At 47.0% G+C, this 15635-nt stretch overlaps 2 protein-coding genes and 1 long non-coding RNA gene across 4 annotated transcripts in view; 1 reads left to right on the top strand and 2 right to left on the bottom strand.

Annotated features, from left to right (window-relative positions):
• Window positions 1-2476, bottom strand: part of UBXN10 (UBX domain protein 10) — a 21724-nt gene extending 19248 nt beyond the window's left edge. The window contains exon 1 of the transcript XR_006286420.1: window positions 2381-2476. The gene's annotated coding sequence lies outside the window, so the exon portion shown is untranslated. The remainder of the gene's footprint in view (window positions 1-2380) is intronic.
• Window positions 1-15635, top strand: part of LOC119563947 — an 18725-nt gene extending 3090 nt beyond the window's left edge. The window contains exons 1-4 of one of the 2 annotated variants that reach the window (XR_005222733.2): window positions 3609-3748; window positions 9821-9981; window positions 12538-12743; window positions 15263-15635. This is a non-coding gene — a long non-coding RNA (uncharacterized LOC119563947). Of the gene's footprint in view, window positions 1-3608; window positions 3749-9820; window positions 9982-12537; window positions 12744-15262 lie in introns of those variants that run through there. The other variant, XR_005222734.2, reaches the window with a different exon arrangement.
• On the bottom strand, window positions 3917-9073 carry PLA2G2F (phospholipase A2 group IIF). The gene is given in 5 exon segments (XM_007067734.3): window positions 3917-4065; window positions 5020-5126; window positions 6075-6219; window positions 7933-7985; window positions 8494-9073. Coding segments are annotated over 5 exon segments (582 nt in total). The 5' UTR covers window positions 8622-9073.

Below are 15635 nucleotides of genomic sequence, written 5' to 3'. Positions count from 1 at the left end.
TCAAATAAATTGGTTAGTCTCTAAGGTGCCCCAAGTACTCCTTTTCTTTTTGCGAATACACACTAACACGGCTGTTACTCTGAAATAGTACTGTGTCATGCAAATAATCCACTAGATGTCAGATTTGCTCCACATTTATCAATCTAATTTAGCAGAACCTTCTGCCCCCTTGTACAAGGCTGTAGGTGTTTTCCATTCACAGTTCCAGGCCACTCACTGTGTGATATGCCTGTGGTCAGAGAGGAACAGTTACAAGTTCCTAGGTCACCCTACAGGGACTGGAGCGCCTTCTAACTGAGATGCCTTTGTGGCCCTCTAGATGTCCATCATAAGGTACATTTGGGGCTGCTGAGATAAGGGGGCATCCCCTATCCCTAGGTCTGAACTCTCATTAGGAACATTTGCCAGCCTGTAGCTGGAAGCCAGTACTGATCACAAAATTGTACATTAGCAAAGATAACAATGGCAATATTGGAAAAGTCTCTAAAGGTCATTATCTATGTGTCCCCTCTAGGCAGTGACCAGAGCCAGTGCAGGAGAGAGGCCTTTTTATGCCACAGGAGCACAGCCCTCTGCTTCCAGAGGATCCTGGTTACTTACAATATATCCTACTGGGTCTATTCAAACAGGCCTTGCAATGGAAGCAAAGCCAGCTGTTAAGCAGGGCTGCCCCGCCCTGGAGGTTTGCAGTCCTAACCAGTGCGTGGACTAGTCTTCCTCTCATCTTACAAGTTATTCTTTGCCCTCCTGCTGCCTGGCTCTGCACAGTCATGGCTACTGAGCACGCTCTATTCACCATTAGGCAGTCAAAGCATTGCTCCTCCATATTGGGTATGCAGCAATCCACAGGTATAATGGCCGTGGGTAATTGGATATGCTTGTAACTGTTTAAAAATTACAAAGAGTTTAATTATTACAAGAAAACAGAGTGCAATGAGTATAAGTAATGTATTATTATCAGTCATAGGGACCAACCAAGAATGGGTCAACAAACTTCCAATGATTTTCATTGACATTAATGGAAGTTAGGAGCCTACATACCTTTGTGGATCTAGGCTTTACAATCTAAATAGACAAGGTAGATACAGGGTAGGTGTGATGGGGCATATGCCCCACACTGGCAAATAAAGGGTTACAATGGAGTCTGGGGGTGCAACTAGCCTATTCAGTGGCACCTGGAAGAGAAACAGCTAATTAAGGATTAGACCCAGCTGGGGAGAACCAGACTGGGTGGGCCTATAAGGGAAGGCCTGCAGGGGCCAATGGGTGAGGCTCTAGTAGGGAGTTTATACCCTGTGACAGGCCCTGAAAGGAGAAGGGGGTCTAGGCAGCTGCCAGAGAAGCTAGGAGTTACCCAGAGAAAGTTTCTTAGCACAGACTGAGACAAACTGTGTAGAGAGGGCTGGTGAGTACAGCTCCATGACAGACGCCTGCAAGCAGGTGAAGGTGGGAAGTAGTCCAGGGAGCTGGTGAGGATTCATAAGAAATAGACCCTAGCTGCTTCTCAGAAGAATCCTGGATAAGAACCCAGAGGAAAGCATTCTCCTACACTCCCCTGCCCTCCCTCCACCTCCCCCCCCCCCCACCATGGGAGAGGACATAAGCTATGGGAAAGGCTACAAGGAGGGGCTGAAGGCCTGCTAAGTGGTCACTAGGTCTCTGGGGTTTTTGTTTGAACTTCTTTTAGTTACCACAGAAGGGGACTGTGCTGAAAGGGGACCTGGTGGGAGGGCTGGGACATGAAAGATACTGACTGGAGTAGAATTAAAACAGCAATCAGTAGGGAGTGCTATAACCAAGGACCTGGCCATGCCCTCTCCTGAGGCCTGGAGCTGCTGTGTCAGTGAGGGCAATAGCTTACAGCAGGGAAGCCATGCGGTGGTGGCACATGTCATGTTAGCTCCAAGGTGGTGGGGTGGGGTGGTTTTTTTGTTTGTTTGTTTGTTTTTTTCCTTTCTGGTGGTGAGATTTCGTTGGGAGGGGATTGTTAACTGGAAAGTTAGGAACTAGGAGAGTAGGGTGAAGCTGGGGAGAAAAGGGAGGTGTGGAATGAGGTTGAGGTGAAGAGACTGGGGTGGGAGGAGGTTCGGATAAACAGCCAATTGTGCACAGAGAGAAAATCTGTTAAAAACCGAAGAATGTGTTTTCAGTGTCTGCAGGTCCCTGGATGACCTGCTTTTTGCAGCTGTTCTGCTGGCTTGTGTAGTCATCCCAAACTCAAGACGCTAATCTCTATTCCATGCCATTGGTACCTTATGATAGCAGGATAAGGTCAAAATCCACCTTCCATTGTAGCCTCCCTCTACCTCATTTATCAGTCACTCAGAACTTCCTCAAATACCTTCCTTTAGGGCTGAAATTTCCATGCTTGAACTCTCACCGGAGGTGAATTTCTGAAACCCCTTTGAGGGCCTGGTACTTTCCATGCTTGTTCTCCACTGAATGGTCAATTTCAAGCATCCATGGGCCTTTTTTTGAGTTCTGCACGTGTACACAAATAACAAGTAGAGCAGGGTTGGGTAAACTACATCCTGCAGGCTGGATCTGGCCCGCTAGCTGTTTTAATCCAGCCCTCGAGCTCCTGCTGGGGAGGGCAGTCTGGGGCTGGCCCTGTTCCGGCGCTCCAGCTGGGGAGCATGGTTGGGGGGCCACTCCACACAGCTCCTAGAAGCAGCGGCATGGCCCCCCTCCAGCTCCTATGCATAGGGGAAGCCAAGAGGCTCCACTCTGCATGCTGCCCCTGCCCCAAGTGCCGCCCTGACATCTCCCATTGGCCGGGAACTGTGGCCAATGGGACCTGCAGGGGCAGTGCCTGCGGGTGGGACAGCCGCACCTCTGCGTGGGAGCTGGAGAAGGGACATGGCACTGCTTCTGGGAGCCACTTGAGGTAAGCACTTCCTGAAGCCTGCGCCCCTTAGTCTCCCCCCCGCCCCAACCCCCTGCCCCAGCCCTGATCCCCCTCCCATCCTCCAAACCCCTCATTCCCAGCCTCGAGCACCCTCCTGCACCCCAAACCTCTCATCCCCAGCCCGCACCCCCAGCTGGAGCCCTCACCCACCCCCATGCCCCAAACTCCTGCCACAGCCCTGATCCCTCGCCTGCCCTCTGAACCCCTCGGTCCCAGCCCAAAGCACCCTCCTGCACCCCAAACCCCTCATCCCCCAGCCCCACTCCAGAGCCTGCAACCCCAGACGGAGCCCACACCCTGCCCCAGCCCGGAGTCCCCTCCCGCACCCTGAACTCCACATTTCTGGCCCCACCCCGGATCCTGCTTCCTCAACCAGAGCCCTTCCCTCCTCCCACACCCCAACCCCAATTTTGTGAGTATTCATGGCCCGCCATACAATTTCTATTCCCAGATATGGCCCTTGGGCCAAAAAGTTTGCCCACCCCTGAAGCAGAGCACTTACCTTCCCTTTGTGCTAATCTGGTGTAGGTGCTAATGCAACATAAGGACTAGCCTGTGATTTTAGGCTGTGTGTCTGTGCATGGTAGGAAGGAGGAGTAAATGCTGATTTACTGCAGCTGAGGATCTGGCCTACAATTTAAACTTGGCTTGGTGGTGGGTGTGTCTGTCAGTCTGTCTCTCCCTTTTTGAGAGCCCAAGAGGTACAGCACCAGCAGAGTTAGTCCTCTTGGTACTGCTCCTCAGAGGGTTTAACTGGGTGAATGGTGACAACTGTACAGCTCGCTAATATCCTACCTGAGCAACTTCATGTCCATCGCTGCTGATCCCTCTACAGACAGGGTACGTACAAGCCAGCACCTTCCATTGCTTTAGCTGTCCCCAGGGAAGAGATTGGTTCACTTGGTAGCTTGATGGTCTCTTCGAGGAAGGGGCTAGGAGTACTTTGGAAAGAGGAAACATCTGTGTTTTGCAATCTGTTGTGTAGCCAGATGGCGAGTAAAACTTTATTTAGCAACTGGGGGTAGTTCCTTTGCAGAAGAAATTGAAGTAATAGCGGTATCCTTTGTGATAGCTGCTTGCTTCCTTTCTGAAACACAGGACCGCTGTCCGGTCACATTCACATGCTCGCTTTGCACAGGTGGCATTATTTGTGTTCCCTGCAGGAACAAAAGCATTTCTCACTCCAGAACCCTTGTGCGGTAACTAAAAGGCAAGGGACCCACTCGGAGGCCAAGCACTGAGCAGCTTGTTCCTTCCCTGACCTTCAGCGCTCCAGATGCATGGATGAGGTTTAGCGAAAGAGGAACGAGGCAGCCCTGTTGCTGTAACGCTGCCGGGAATGTTGCAACACTGCAGAGTTCCCAGCTGCTGCCATGCCATCAGCACTGGGTTCACTGCTCCATCGCCAGCTTAGGTGCCTTTCCAAACCAGCAGAGTGCAGCCGATTCTCCCCTGCCTCGTGTAGCCCGCTGGTGAGTGTGAGTTACAGGCCCCTGCTCCGTACCAATCCCCAGAGGCTATGTGGTGTTACTGCCCCAGCTACAGAGCTGTAGCAGCTCATGCATTTCACTCCGGAGGTCCCCGGCTCAGTTCCCAGTGTGTTGGCCAAGATGGCAGCTCTGACCATTGCAGTCAGTCACGTCCACTTGGGCGTTGTGAGTATAAAATGCTGGAAAATCAGACTGGCAACATTTTACACCCATCTTCGTAGGTGTAAATACAGTGACCAATGAGGCCCAGTGGCTCTGGCACTGCAGCACTGGAACGCGAAGGCCCTGCGATCCATCACAGCTGCCTGCACTGGAACTGGCATTCAGTCAGTCACAGCTCAGAGGTCCTTAACGGTTGTCCTGTCCACTTGCTCTGTAAGATGTCCCCCTAATTGGAGGTTGTGGGGAGGAACCAGAAGTACTTCCACTCCCTCCCCCCACCCCCCAACCCCTAGCTATCCTGTAAGCGCTTTGCTTCTTCCCAAAAGCCCCTCTGACTGTTTCTCTTTAGGACACCTTCGTTCCAATGTCATTGTAAAAGGTTAAAGCAAGAGAACAAGGTCTCAGGTAGATCACCACGGTATCCGTGGCCATTTTAGCCATGAAGAAAATGCTACTCACAGCATATAACATCTTTGTTGATGATGGAGTATCGATAATGATCGAAAAATGGGTGACAGCTCTGGTTGGTTAACTCCTTATAGCAGCAGTCATGGGCATGACAGCACCTTCAGGGAGACAGAAACACAGGAGTGGGGTGGAGAATGTGACCAGGTGAAGTAATGGCCAACATCACCACTACTAGAGGGGAGAGTGTGAGCGAGCCTCCCAAGGAACAGAGTTTGGTCTTGGTTGGGAAAAGCCCCTAGCAGCCCAGATGTTTATCCCAAGTGACGGTCTTAGCTCTGCTCTGTGCCTCAAATCCAGCTCCTGTCCAAAGCTGGGTGAAACTTTTTGAACAAAACTTTTTTTTCAGCAAAAAATGCAGATGTGGGTTGACTGGAACATTTTGTGAATTGGTGTTGAATTTGCTGAATAGTTTTGGTTGGGGGTGGAGCCTTCAAAACTATTTAGGAAAAAATTGAAAAAACTTCAAAATGGACTGTTCTGATTTTTTTTGATTCATAGCTGTTTTAAAATGTCCTTCAATTTTAATTTAAAAAAACCCTAACAAGCCAAAAATCAGATCTAAACAAAACATTTAGTTCAACCTAAAACAACTTTCTGATCTGCCAAAACGTTAAAGTTTGTTCAGGAGGTGGGGTGGGGGGGTTGATTGAAATGATTGGGGGGGGGGGAGACTGAACCAAAAAAATCCATTAAATTGAAAACTCCCTGGGGCAGAGCCTGTCTTTGTTCTGTGTATGTACAGCACCTAACACGAAGGAGCCTATCCTGAACCAGGACCCCAGTGTGGTATAATACAAATAAATACTACCACTAATCACAGGGTTCTACTGGCCCTTTTAAGATTCTGGGGATGAATCACCCCAGTGTGCCTTGACTACAAAGGAGTTTCCATTCTCACATACTCTGGAGAGTTGAGGCGCTCTGCCCCAGATGCTAAAGGGCTTAGTGCAGTTACAACCCTAGGATTTAGGTGCCCAGCTAACTAAATCAGTGCATTGCAAAAATTAGTATTGATACCAGCAGCACTGACCTGAACCAAAACTTACCAGTCTGTCTTATCCAGAGGCTGCCCTCTCCCACCGAGTCCACAGTGGCATCCATACCCATTATAGGAAATTAAGGCACTTTTCCTAGTAATTCTCCGGATCATGAATTTGAAATTGAGGAGGCTGCTGTGGATCATGGTCAAAACTGCGAAAGAGCAGAAAGCGCTTTTCAGGACTTTTCCAAGGAGATGTTTTGCCTTCAAGGAGAATCATTTCCCTGGTCCCTCACCTGACGTACAGAGGGAGGTCAAAATCACTAAGTATTTATTGACTAAGGGGAGGTTTGTACTGCTTCTGGTTTCATGTTAGCTATAACCTAGCACAGGGAGGAAGGGTAGTCTACTGGTCAAACTATTGCCAGGGACTCAGGAGATATAGGTTCAATTCCTGCTCTGCTACAGATTCAGTGTGTGACCTTGAGCAAGTCACTTAGGGCTGAATGTGCAAAAGGAGTTAGGTGCCCAAACCCCGGTTCCAGATGTTTATCTCCCACCTAAGCCCCAGAGTGATTCACAAACCAGGGGCATTCAGCCACCTGATTTGCACATGGGACCTGATCCGGTAGGGATGCTCAGAGGTCTCTTCACAGGCAAGTTCAGATCAGGCCCCTCAGGCAAGTTCATACAGGATAGGGGAGGGGGCAGGGCGCAGGATGACAACACTATGCCTTGAACTTTTAGCCCAGTGGTTAGGGTGCTCACCTTGGATGTGGGAAACCTTTGTTCAAGTCCCCCCTCCACCTGAAGGGGAGAAGGGATTTGAACAGGGAGTGCTCTAACCATTGGACTATGGCGTATTCTGATGTGGGGAAATCCCTCAATCTCTCCTGTTGAATCTGTTGCACTGTGGATAACTAGGGTCAATGGAGCAGGGGGCCTGGGTCTCCCACATCCTGGGGGAATGCCCTTATCCCTGTGAGTGGGGCGGGGCTTAGCACACACACCCTGGTCTGCACCGCCCATCGCCTACCTTAGGAACTCCCTGCCGATCATGCTGGGTTTGTGGTTCGGGGTCACAGGCACCCATCTCTCCCCGCTCATTGCAGAGAAGCGTAGGTGCCTAACTGAGGCTTTGTGTATCGCAGTGATTTCTCCCAGGTACCTAATGCCTCTCATGCATTCAGGCCTTAATCTCTCTGCGTCGGTTCCCTTTCTGTATTAGGGTGGTCATAGCTCCTTCCTTCCTCACGTGGGTGCTGGGAGGCACTTGGATGCCAGGGTAATAGGGGCTATATAAATAGCTCATCTGCCCTGGCACTGTTTTCTGCCTGTCACTGAAATAGTCTCATGATCTCGACCAGACAGTCAGGGGTAGCTTAGAAGCTAACAGCAGCTGTGACTCAAACTGATGCCCCCAGGTATATGGGGGGCTGAGCTGTGAACAGATGGGCTTGTTTTGAGGGGCTGCGATGCCCTCTGCTGTACGCAGTATAAACAACCTAGTCCCCCATCCGCCCCGATGCAGTTCCAAGGCATCTGATGAGGATGTGACCGTCTCCTAGCAGAAAGGAGCATCTATAGTGATAGGCACCAGTGCAGAAGGGGTGGAGGAAAGCGTAATGTTAGACCACGTCCTGCAAGGTGGAACTGACCCTTAACCCCAGTGGAGGGGTTCAGCAGTGTTGTTTCTTATGCAATTCTTTATAAAGATGGGCCAGAACCTTTGTTCTGAACAGCCCTGAATTGTGAGCAGGTTTGAAAGCCTACTGCAGAGGGCCCAACCCAGGACTGAACTTTGGGGCCTCCAAAATATGGCTTGAGCCGCTCTGTAGCTCCTTGGCAAGATGGCGGTCACTTTGCTGATGGATGCCACTTGGCCTGCCCTCAGGGGCTGGGGGTATGGGGTTTCCGGTACTCACTGCTGGCTGCCAGTATTGCCATTGGGAAGAGTTTCCACATGTCTGTGCAGAACCTGAGGAAGAAATAGACTCTGGGGTCATGTCTGGAGCCAAGCGAAATGTTTCAGATGAGGAGCTTATTTTAAAAAAGATAAAATAAAAATAAAAATACCATTAGGGGTCACAAACTGTTTGCAAATTTAGAGAAGTTTTGATTGAACAAAAAATTGAGGGAAACGGGGGGCTAGAATTTTTGGAAATGTAGCTATATTGACTAAATATTTTTGTGTTTTTACAAAAAAAAAACCCCTTGTTTTGGGTCAAACAAAATGACTTCTCCCGTCCCCATTCATTAGCCCAAATGGGGGAGGGGGGATCAGTTATTCACTCAGCTGTAGTCATGTCATAGCTACAGCCAAACGTTCAATGGCAGCTCCAGAACAACCCACTGGCTGCAAACCAAAGGGACTGCATGAGTTCCTGGAATAATTCCAGACCAAGGCCTCAAACGCACCCCGTAACAAATGGAGCGTGCGTGTGCCTCTAGTTACCCCGTGGTGTTGTCCTTTCCTTAATACAGACCTGATGCCTTAGGGATGAATCTCCCATAGCCCCTGCCGCAGCCAGAAAGCTGCCTGACGTAAGGGGATCCTTAGCTGATGCATCAGCTGGGTGTAACTGGGATAATTCAGAGCATCCTTGGAATTCATTAGTTCTCCCCCACCCCCACCCCCCACCTTGGAATTCACTGTGACTGTGATGCTTGGAGTGTTCGCACAGCAAAAGGTCTATGTGTGGAATTTGCTGCTCCTGGAGATCTGCTGAGAATGGATTTTTAAAAGGTCTGGGTAACTTTATGACCATAGTTAACATCTGCAACTAAGAAAGCTAAGGGTAACGATCATGTTTCAGGGTACAGTGGTCTCTGGCAGGGCTCAGGATAATATAGCAATGTATAACATAGCACAACTGGCCATAATAATCCTTTGAGGGGGAGAATCACCTTTCATTGGGAGGGCGACAGCCTAACACTAGGCCAGCACAGTCTGATCCAGTACGAGAACACCTGTGTTCTTACCCCGTAACCCCAAAACAACAGCTCAGGGTGGCAATGAAGCTGGATCTCCCATGCCATCCATTACCTCAGTGATGAAGTGTCACAGTAAACATTCCAGCTCCCAGTCCCATCCCCATTCCTAACCGCTCCAGGGCTCGATTTCCCCTCCTTTCCAGTACTCCCTCGTCATGACACCCCGCATGCCTCAGTCCCTTATTACAGTCGTGCCTATAATTCTCTATCCATGTCTCCAGCTGTTGTTCCCACTTCATTCCAGCTTTCCTTGTCTCCATTATTTCCCTCACAATTCCAAAACCTCTTGTTCCTGTTCCATTCTGAACCCCATCATTCCAGTAGCCGCCCACACCGTGTGTGTGTGTGAGGGAGAGAGAGAGACACACACACACGATGGTTTGCTCTAATATGAGTAGAGGCTTGCGAACCTGGACACGCTGCAGAGCCTACAGATGGACTCTTGCTTCATTAACATCTGTGCAGCCAGCATTTCGTTCCATGTTTTCTCAGGCATTTAGGACCTGATCCAAAGCCCATTCAAGTCAATGGAAAGACACCAATCGGGACTTGATTTCAAGGGTAAAGTTGTTTGGGTGGGTTTGTTTAATCTTGATGCTGGCCGTAATTAGCTGTTTTTCTTGGTCCGTTCTGTTGCCCCATATTATCTTGGTGAATGTATTTATCGGATCCAGGACTTTGATTGGCACTATGCAGTTAGAAGTCAAATACCAATGAATAATAAAAGGTCTTCTGAGCAGGAGTGCCAAAGAATTCATGTATGGAGCAAAGCTGGAGAAATCTGCCTTTCTAATGGTTTTACATATTTTTTTAAAAAAGGAGAGAGAGAGCAAAAATACCATCTGGGAATGCCAAGTGTACAGCAAGAGATCTTACCTGCTGGCAAATGCCTCCTGGCTGGAGAAATCAGGCAGAAGAGCCCAAGAGGACAACTGTGGCAGCTACAGAGGCTGGAGTTATGGGGCAGCTGCTGCTAAGAGGTGGGGAACTTCCCTTTGAGGGAGCCAGGAGCTATGGCTGAGATGTGCCTTGTGCTTGGCTGGTAGATCACTCAGACCATATCGGCATTCTCTGGATGATTTCTCAAATAAGGTAATTCCCCAGTCACATGAAGGGAGGATGATCCCATCGCAGGGCTTCTCGCCAGCCACCCTTTTTCCTGGTTTGTTAAAGCTCACTTTTCAGAGGTATAAAACAACGGTGCATTAAAGTGAAAGAGCAGCTGGGCAGTTTTGCTCATCTTGCCACAGCAGGTCAGGGGATCACGTTTTGGTTACGTCCTTTGGATCAGGTCCGAAGGTTACGTTCCTTCCTCCCTCCCCTGTGAACTGCTGATTACAGGAATTTCTGGCTACAATTACTGCAAAGAAATGTATTTTTCAAGGTAAAAGTTTATATAATATGCGTCACGCTGTAAACGGGCAGGTACATACTAACTTAAATAAAAGGAGTGTGCTGTAACTAATTCAGTGCTTCCTCGACAGTTGGGTCGAGGGGAACAAGCACCGAGGGAGGGTAGCTCAGTGGTTTGAGCATTGGCCTGCTAAACCCAGGGTTGTGAGTTCAATCCTTGAGGGGGCCATTTAGGGATCGGGGGCAAAAATTGGAGATTGGTCCTGCTTTGAGCAGGGGGTTGGACTAGATGACCTCCTGAGGTCCCTTCCAGCCCTGATATTCTATGAAAGAACCCCATCTACTCAACCTGCTTCTGAGTTAGCCTGCTCGTTCTCGCACAGATTCCCCGCTCCATAGCTTCCTCCTCCTCCTTGTGAGGGCGGAATGGCTTATTTTGCCATAAATGTCACCAGGACGCATGAATACTTTTTGTTCAGCAGTGGTAGTGAGTCTCTTGAAGGCTGAAATATCAAGTCAAAAAAAAAAAGCCTATTTTATCTTTGCTTTTTTCTTCTCCTATAGCAACTGTGGAGGGTCAGAGAGTTTCTTCTGTTTTTGTTTTTGTTTTGTTTTTTTTCCTATTTCATCAGAAATTCCAGGGCCTGATTTAGCTGGAGGACCTTGGGGATCACTGGAGGCCCTGAAATGGGACGTTGTATCTAGAGTCAACCTAGGATTAAGTTTCTCCTCCCCACTCAAATTGGGGTTGAGAGGGCTGCAAAGTCAGGTGTCAGCTTCCAGCTGTGATGCCATATTTCAGATCCTCACCAGATTGGCATAGTTCTCCAGGGAAAAACAAGTAATCACCTGCTATTTCTTGTGTAAAAAACCAACTACCCCTGGATAAACTTTTTGGGGCTGCCTATAGGTATCTTAAGGCTCCAGTTCTGCAAACACTTACATGTGCTTTACTACTAAAGTGAGGCGTCCCATTGAAATTAATGAAACAGCTCATAAAGTTAAGCACTTGCATGATCAGGGCCTAAAGGAGCAATAAAGGGACAACCAATTGATTCAGCTTTGCAGTTCACGTTAAAGGCACCAGAGCCATCAGCATTGCTGCCATAGTCCTGGTGTAACTGGACCGGAGAAGGTGGGATAGAAAGGGTTGGTTTTTTTTAAATAGCTTGTGTGAGGGGAGATTATTAGGAGATGTCTCAGCCTCCCCTAACTGGGTCAATCTCTGATTTGGTAGCTATGTGCCATGGCTATCAAAGGGCTAGATGTGCAGCCCTTACTCATGGTGTTGAGTCCTTATTCACGTGAGGAAATGCTCAAACACCTGATCCAGCCCCCATTGAAGTCCATGATGATCTTTCCAGCCATTTCAGTGGGAGTCGTACTGAGGCCTGGCATAAGAGCGGGTTGCATAATCCAGCCCTGTTAAACCATCCAGGGGTTGAACATCCAAAAGGCCTTGTGGTCTTTCCATCATTCTTTTAACAGGATCTTCTATGGCATTAAAGAACTTTACAGCATTTGGGTTTTCAGCATAATCTCTCTTCACACCAACAAAACAGAGCTCTGAGCTGTCTGCAGCATTGGGAACTAGTTTCAGAGTCATTATTACACAATGCCCTCATAGTAATCTTTTTCCCTGCCAACTGGATTTTGTGAGTGAAGCTATTGGGCCAAATTAATTCCAGGCGTAACCCAAATGCAATCACACCACAGATAGTGTGATGGGGTATATACTACATCCTGGCTTGAAAAGGGTTAATATGGGTCTGAGACTCCAGTTAACCCACCTGACTGCACCTGGAGGGGTTGGCTAGCCCCAACTGGGAGAGGAGCTGGGCGGTTGCTATAAAAGCAGGAAATCTGGATCATGTTGTTAAATTAGAAACTGAAATACAAATGAGTATGAGGCACAAAGGTTTTGTGATAGCTGTCTTTCTAGCTATTGAGACAATGTATGATATGCTATTGGGGGGAAGGCTTGTTCTATAAAGTAGATGCACTAGGGATAAGAGGAAGAATGGGTGGGACCATGCTGGTTGGCGGTGGGAAAGTTATGTCAAATATATATAACGTTAAAAACTGTACACAGGCAACAATTATCAGCCTGGCCTTATTTAATACTATGACAAACAGTTTCCCCAAACAAATAAGTAGTGAGGTAGGTGTTGCTCTATTTGCAGATGACTGTGCTCTGTCGGTTCGGAGTGGGAATATTGAAGTGGCAGAAAAGAGAATCAGCAGTGTTACAAGAGACCTCTGACTGCGGACATGCATGGGACTTCAGGTTCTCCATTGCTAAAGCCAAAGGGTTGGTCTTTACCAAAAGGAAAGTTACAAAGGAATGTAAACTGCATCTGTATGGAGAACAAATAGACCTCGTTAAAAGGTTTGAATTCCAAGGGGACATTTGATTCTAAATTAGTTGAGGAAGATCGTATAGACTAAGTTAAAGATAAATGTACAGGAAGGATTAACCTGCTTAAAAGTCTTGCTGGGGCTACCTTTGGGGGGGGGTGGATAAGAAAATAAGGCTCTGTATGTAATCAGCAATGGTCAGATCAGGTTTCAGAGGGGCAGCCATGTTAGACTGTATCAGCAAAAACAACGCGGAGTCCTTGTGGCACCTTAGAGACGAACACATTTATTTAGACATAAGCTTTCATGGGCTAAAACCCACTTCATCAGATGCATGGAGTGGAAAATACAGTAGGGAGGTATAAATACACAGCACATGAAAAGATGGGAGTTGCCTTACCAAGTGAGGGGTCAGTGCTAACGAGCCAATTCAATTAAGGTGGAAGTGGGCTATTCTCAACAGTTGACAAGAAGGGGTGGAAATCACTTTTGTAGTGCTAATGAGGCCAGTGTAATCAAGGTGGCCCATTTCAAACAGTTGACAAGAAGGTGTGAGTATCAGCAGGGGGAATTAGTTTTTGTGGCTGCCAAGCGTTTAGGTCAGCATCAAAATCAGAACTTAAATTAGATTTAATACAAGCCCAGGCACTATAAATTGTGTGTGTATATTTATTGCAATACCTATCAATGCACTACAGATGACTTCTAGGGAAATGCAGGTTATATTATGAATGAAACTACTGGACCTAACTTTCTCGGCCAAAGTTCATCGGAATTACAATGATGAAAGTGTCAAACAAATATATTGTTGAGAATTTGATAGGTGAATTATAGCACGCAATGTTAAAACTTCACTTGTCATTTGAGTTAATGTGCATGCAGAAGTTGAAAGATAAGGAAAGGCTAAATGAAGTCAAAACTTTTAGTCATGGGAACATCAGTTGTGGATGGAAAGCTGCATGCCCAAAGGTGGATACAGATTTATTTTATAAATTTAAGAGTTAAAAAACTGTAGAAATTAAAACTGAAGTGTGCCAGTGTATAGATGACAAGTGGAGTCGGTTTTGTCAAATACAGAGAGATGGATCCAAAAGAGAAAAAACGGAAGTGACACATTTTATACACCAACACTGGGAATTAGTTCATCTAAAATAATATCAGATTTTGTAGCTGTTATGGCAGCCTAACTAGTTGCAATAATGCAGGCATTAAATTGGATCTGGGATGTACACCCAATAGCAGTGATCATTTTAAAAAAACAAACCAACCTCAGTCTCAGGCCTTGTGGCAATAAAAAAGGGTGTCTTAGTATGCAGAAAGAAAAGGAGAACTAGTGGCACCTTAGAGACTAACCAATTTATTTGAGCATAAGCTTTCGTGAGCTACAGCTCACTTCATCGGATGCATCCAATGAAGTGAGCTGTAGCTCATGAAAGCTTATGCTCAAATAAATTGGTTAGTCTCTAAGGTGCCACAAGTACTCCTTTTCTTTTTGCGAATACAGACTAACACGGCTGCTACTCTGAAACCTGTTAGTATGCAGAAGTGATTTAATCAATGAAATTATATTTCTTAGAACAGAGTTAGTACAGCTGGGGATACATGTAGCTTTAACTTGGATCCCAGTGCATACTGGGATATCAGGGAACAAAATGATGGACAAAGCAGCTAAAATGTTGTAAGAAATGAAGGCATTGACATAGAAATATCCTGAGTAAACAGGAATTCAAAAGCCTAATATAGAAAAATCTAAAAGAGGAATGATGACAAACTTTGGATTCCCAAAAAGGAAGAGGAAGAAGGGGTGTGTGTATGGGGGGAGGGGGGTGTTTCTTTTTCTTTTTTAATTGTGCCCTAGAGTTGACAATAGCAACGTACTTCTGGGCCTGATAGGGAAAAGTGAAGTGACTTTGTTTAGAGAACTGACAGTTTGCTGCTTAAACAAAAATCTTTTTAGAATAAGTAGACACACAGAAGGCCTAGGTGAGCTATGTAAGCAATCGAAGAAGCAATCAGTTGCCTTTTATGGGTATGTAAGGACTTGGTTAAAGAAATGGAAAAGCTTTCTGAGGAATAATTCAAATGTCTAAAGGTAACAAAAGTTATGTTGTTTAGTAAAAATGTCCAGGAAGTGGGGAATTATTAGAAAGGTGTTCATAAGCTACCTGAAAGACTCAAGGCAGAATAAGAGAATATAAACCACTAGGGATTTAGGAATGATACCTGGCAGCAACTATAGGTTATTCAGTCAAGTCTGCTTTGCCTGGAAGTCTAAACAGCAATGAAACAGGCCTCCAGTCCGAGCCCTGCAAACCCAAGTCGGCTGGCACGGACCGGTGGCGGGTTTTTCTTTGCTGTGTAGACATATTCGTACAGTTCTAATGTCCAGTTGGCCTGATGTAAAACAAAAGTGAGGGCTGAGAATGTGAGCCTGGGTCAGAGAATTTCGTTATTTTAGTCCATTTCCTGATATCTAATTCATCCTGTGACTCATTCTCCTGTGAGTAATACAAGTCTTCAGAAGCACTGTCTTTTGTTCTGTGTCCTCAGATAAACCCAGGCTCAGGGTGTTTAATTCAGGAAAAGTCTACATTCACATGTCCAGGGCTGGAATTTCCCAGAGGAACGGGAATAATGCTGCTTTGGAGTGAACAGCAGGAGAAAGCCAACACGGGAGAACCTAAACCTTCACTGTGGGAAAGTCCCAGTCCAGGGAGATGATGGAATCCTTCTGCTTGAGGCTGGGCAAAGCACTCCTGGTTCTATAGCAAAGTGCCCAATCCAGCTCCTATTGGGAGTCTCTTCTTTGACTTTATTGGAAGTTGGATTGGGACCTAGCACGTCTTTCTAAAACATGCTCGACCCCAAGTGATTGGGCTCAATGCAGGAGGTACTGAGTGAGATTCTGTGGCCTGTGTTATGC

This window comes from Chelonia mydas, chromosome 18 (assembly GCF_015237465.2).
Source record: "Chelonia mydas isolate rCheMyd1 chromosome 18, rCheMyd1.pri.v2, whole genome shotgun sequence".
Classification (NCBI taxonomy): Eukaryota; Metazoa; Chordata; order Testudines; family Cheloniidae; genus Chelonia; species Chelonia mydas.
The sequence above is the reverse complement of the archived record's forward strand: the minus strand, read 5'-3'. Positions and strand labels throughout refer to the sequence as shown.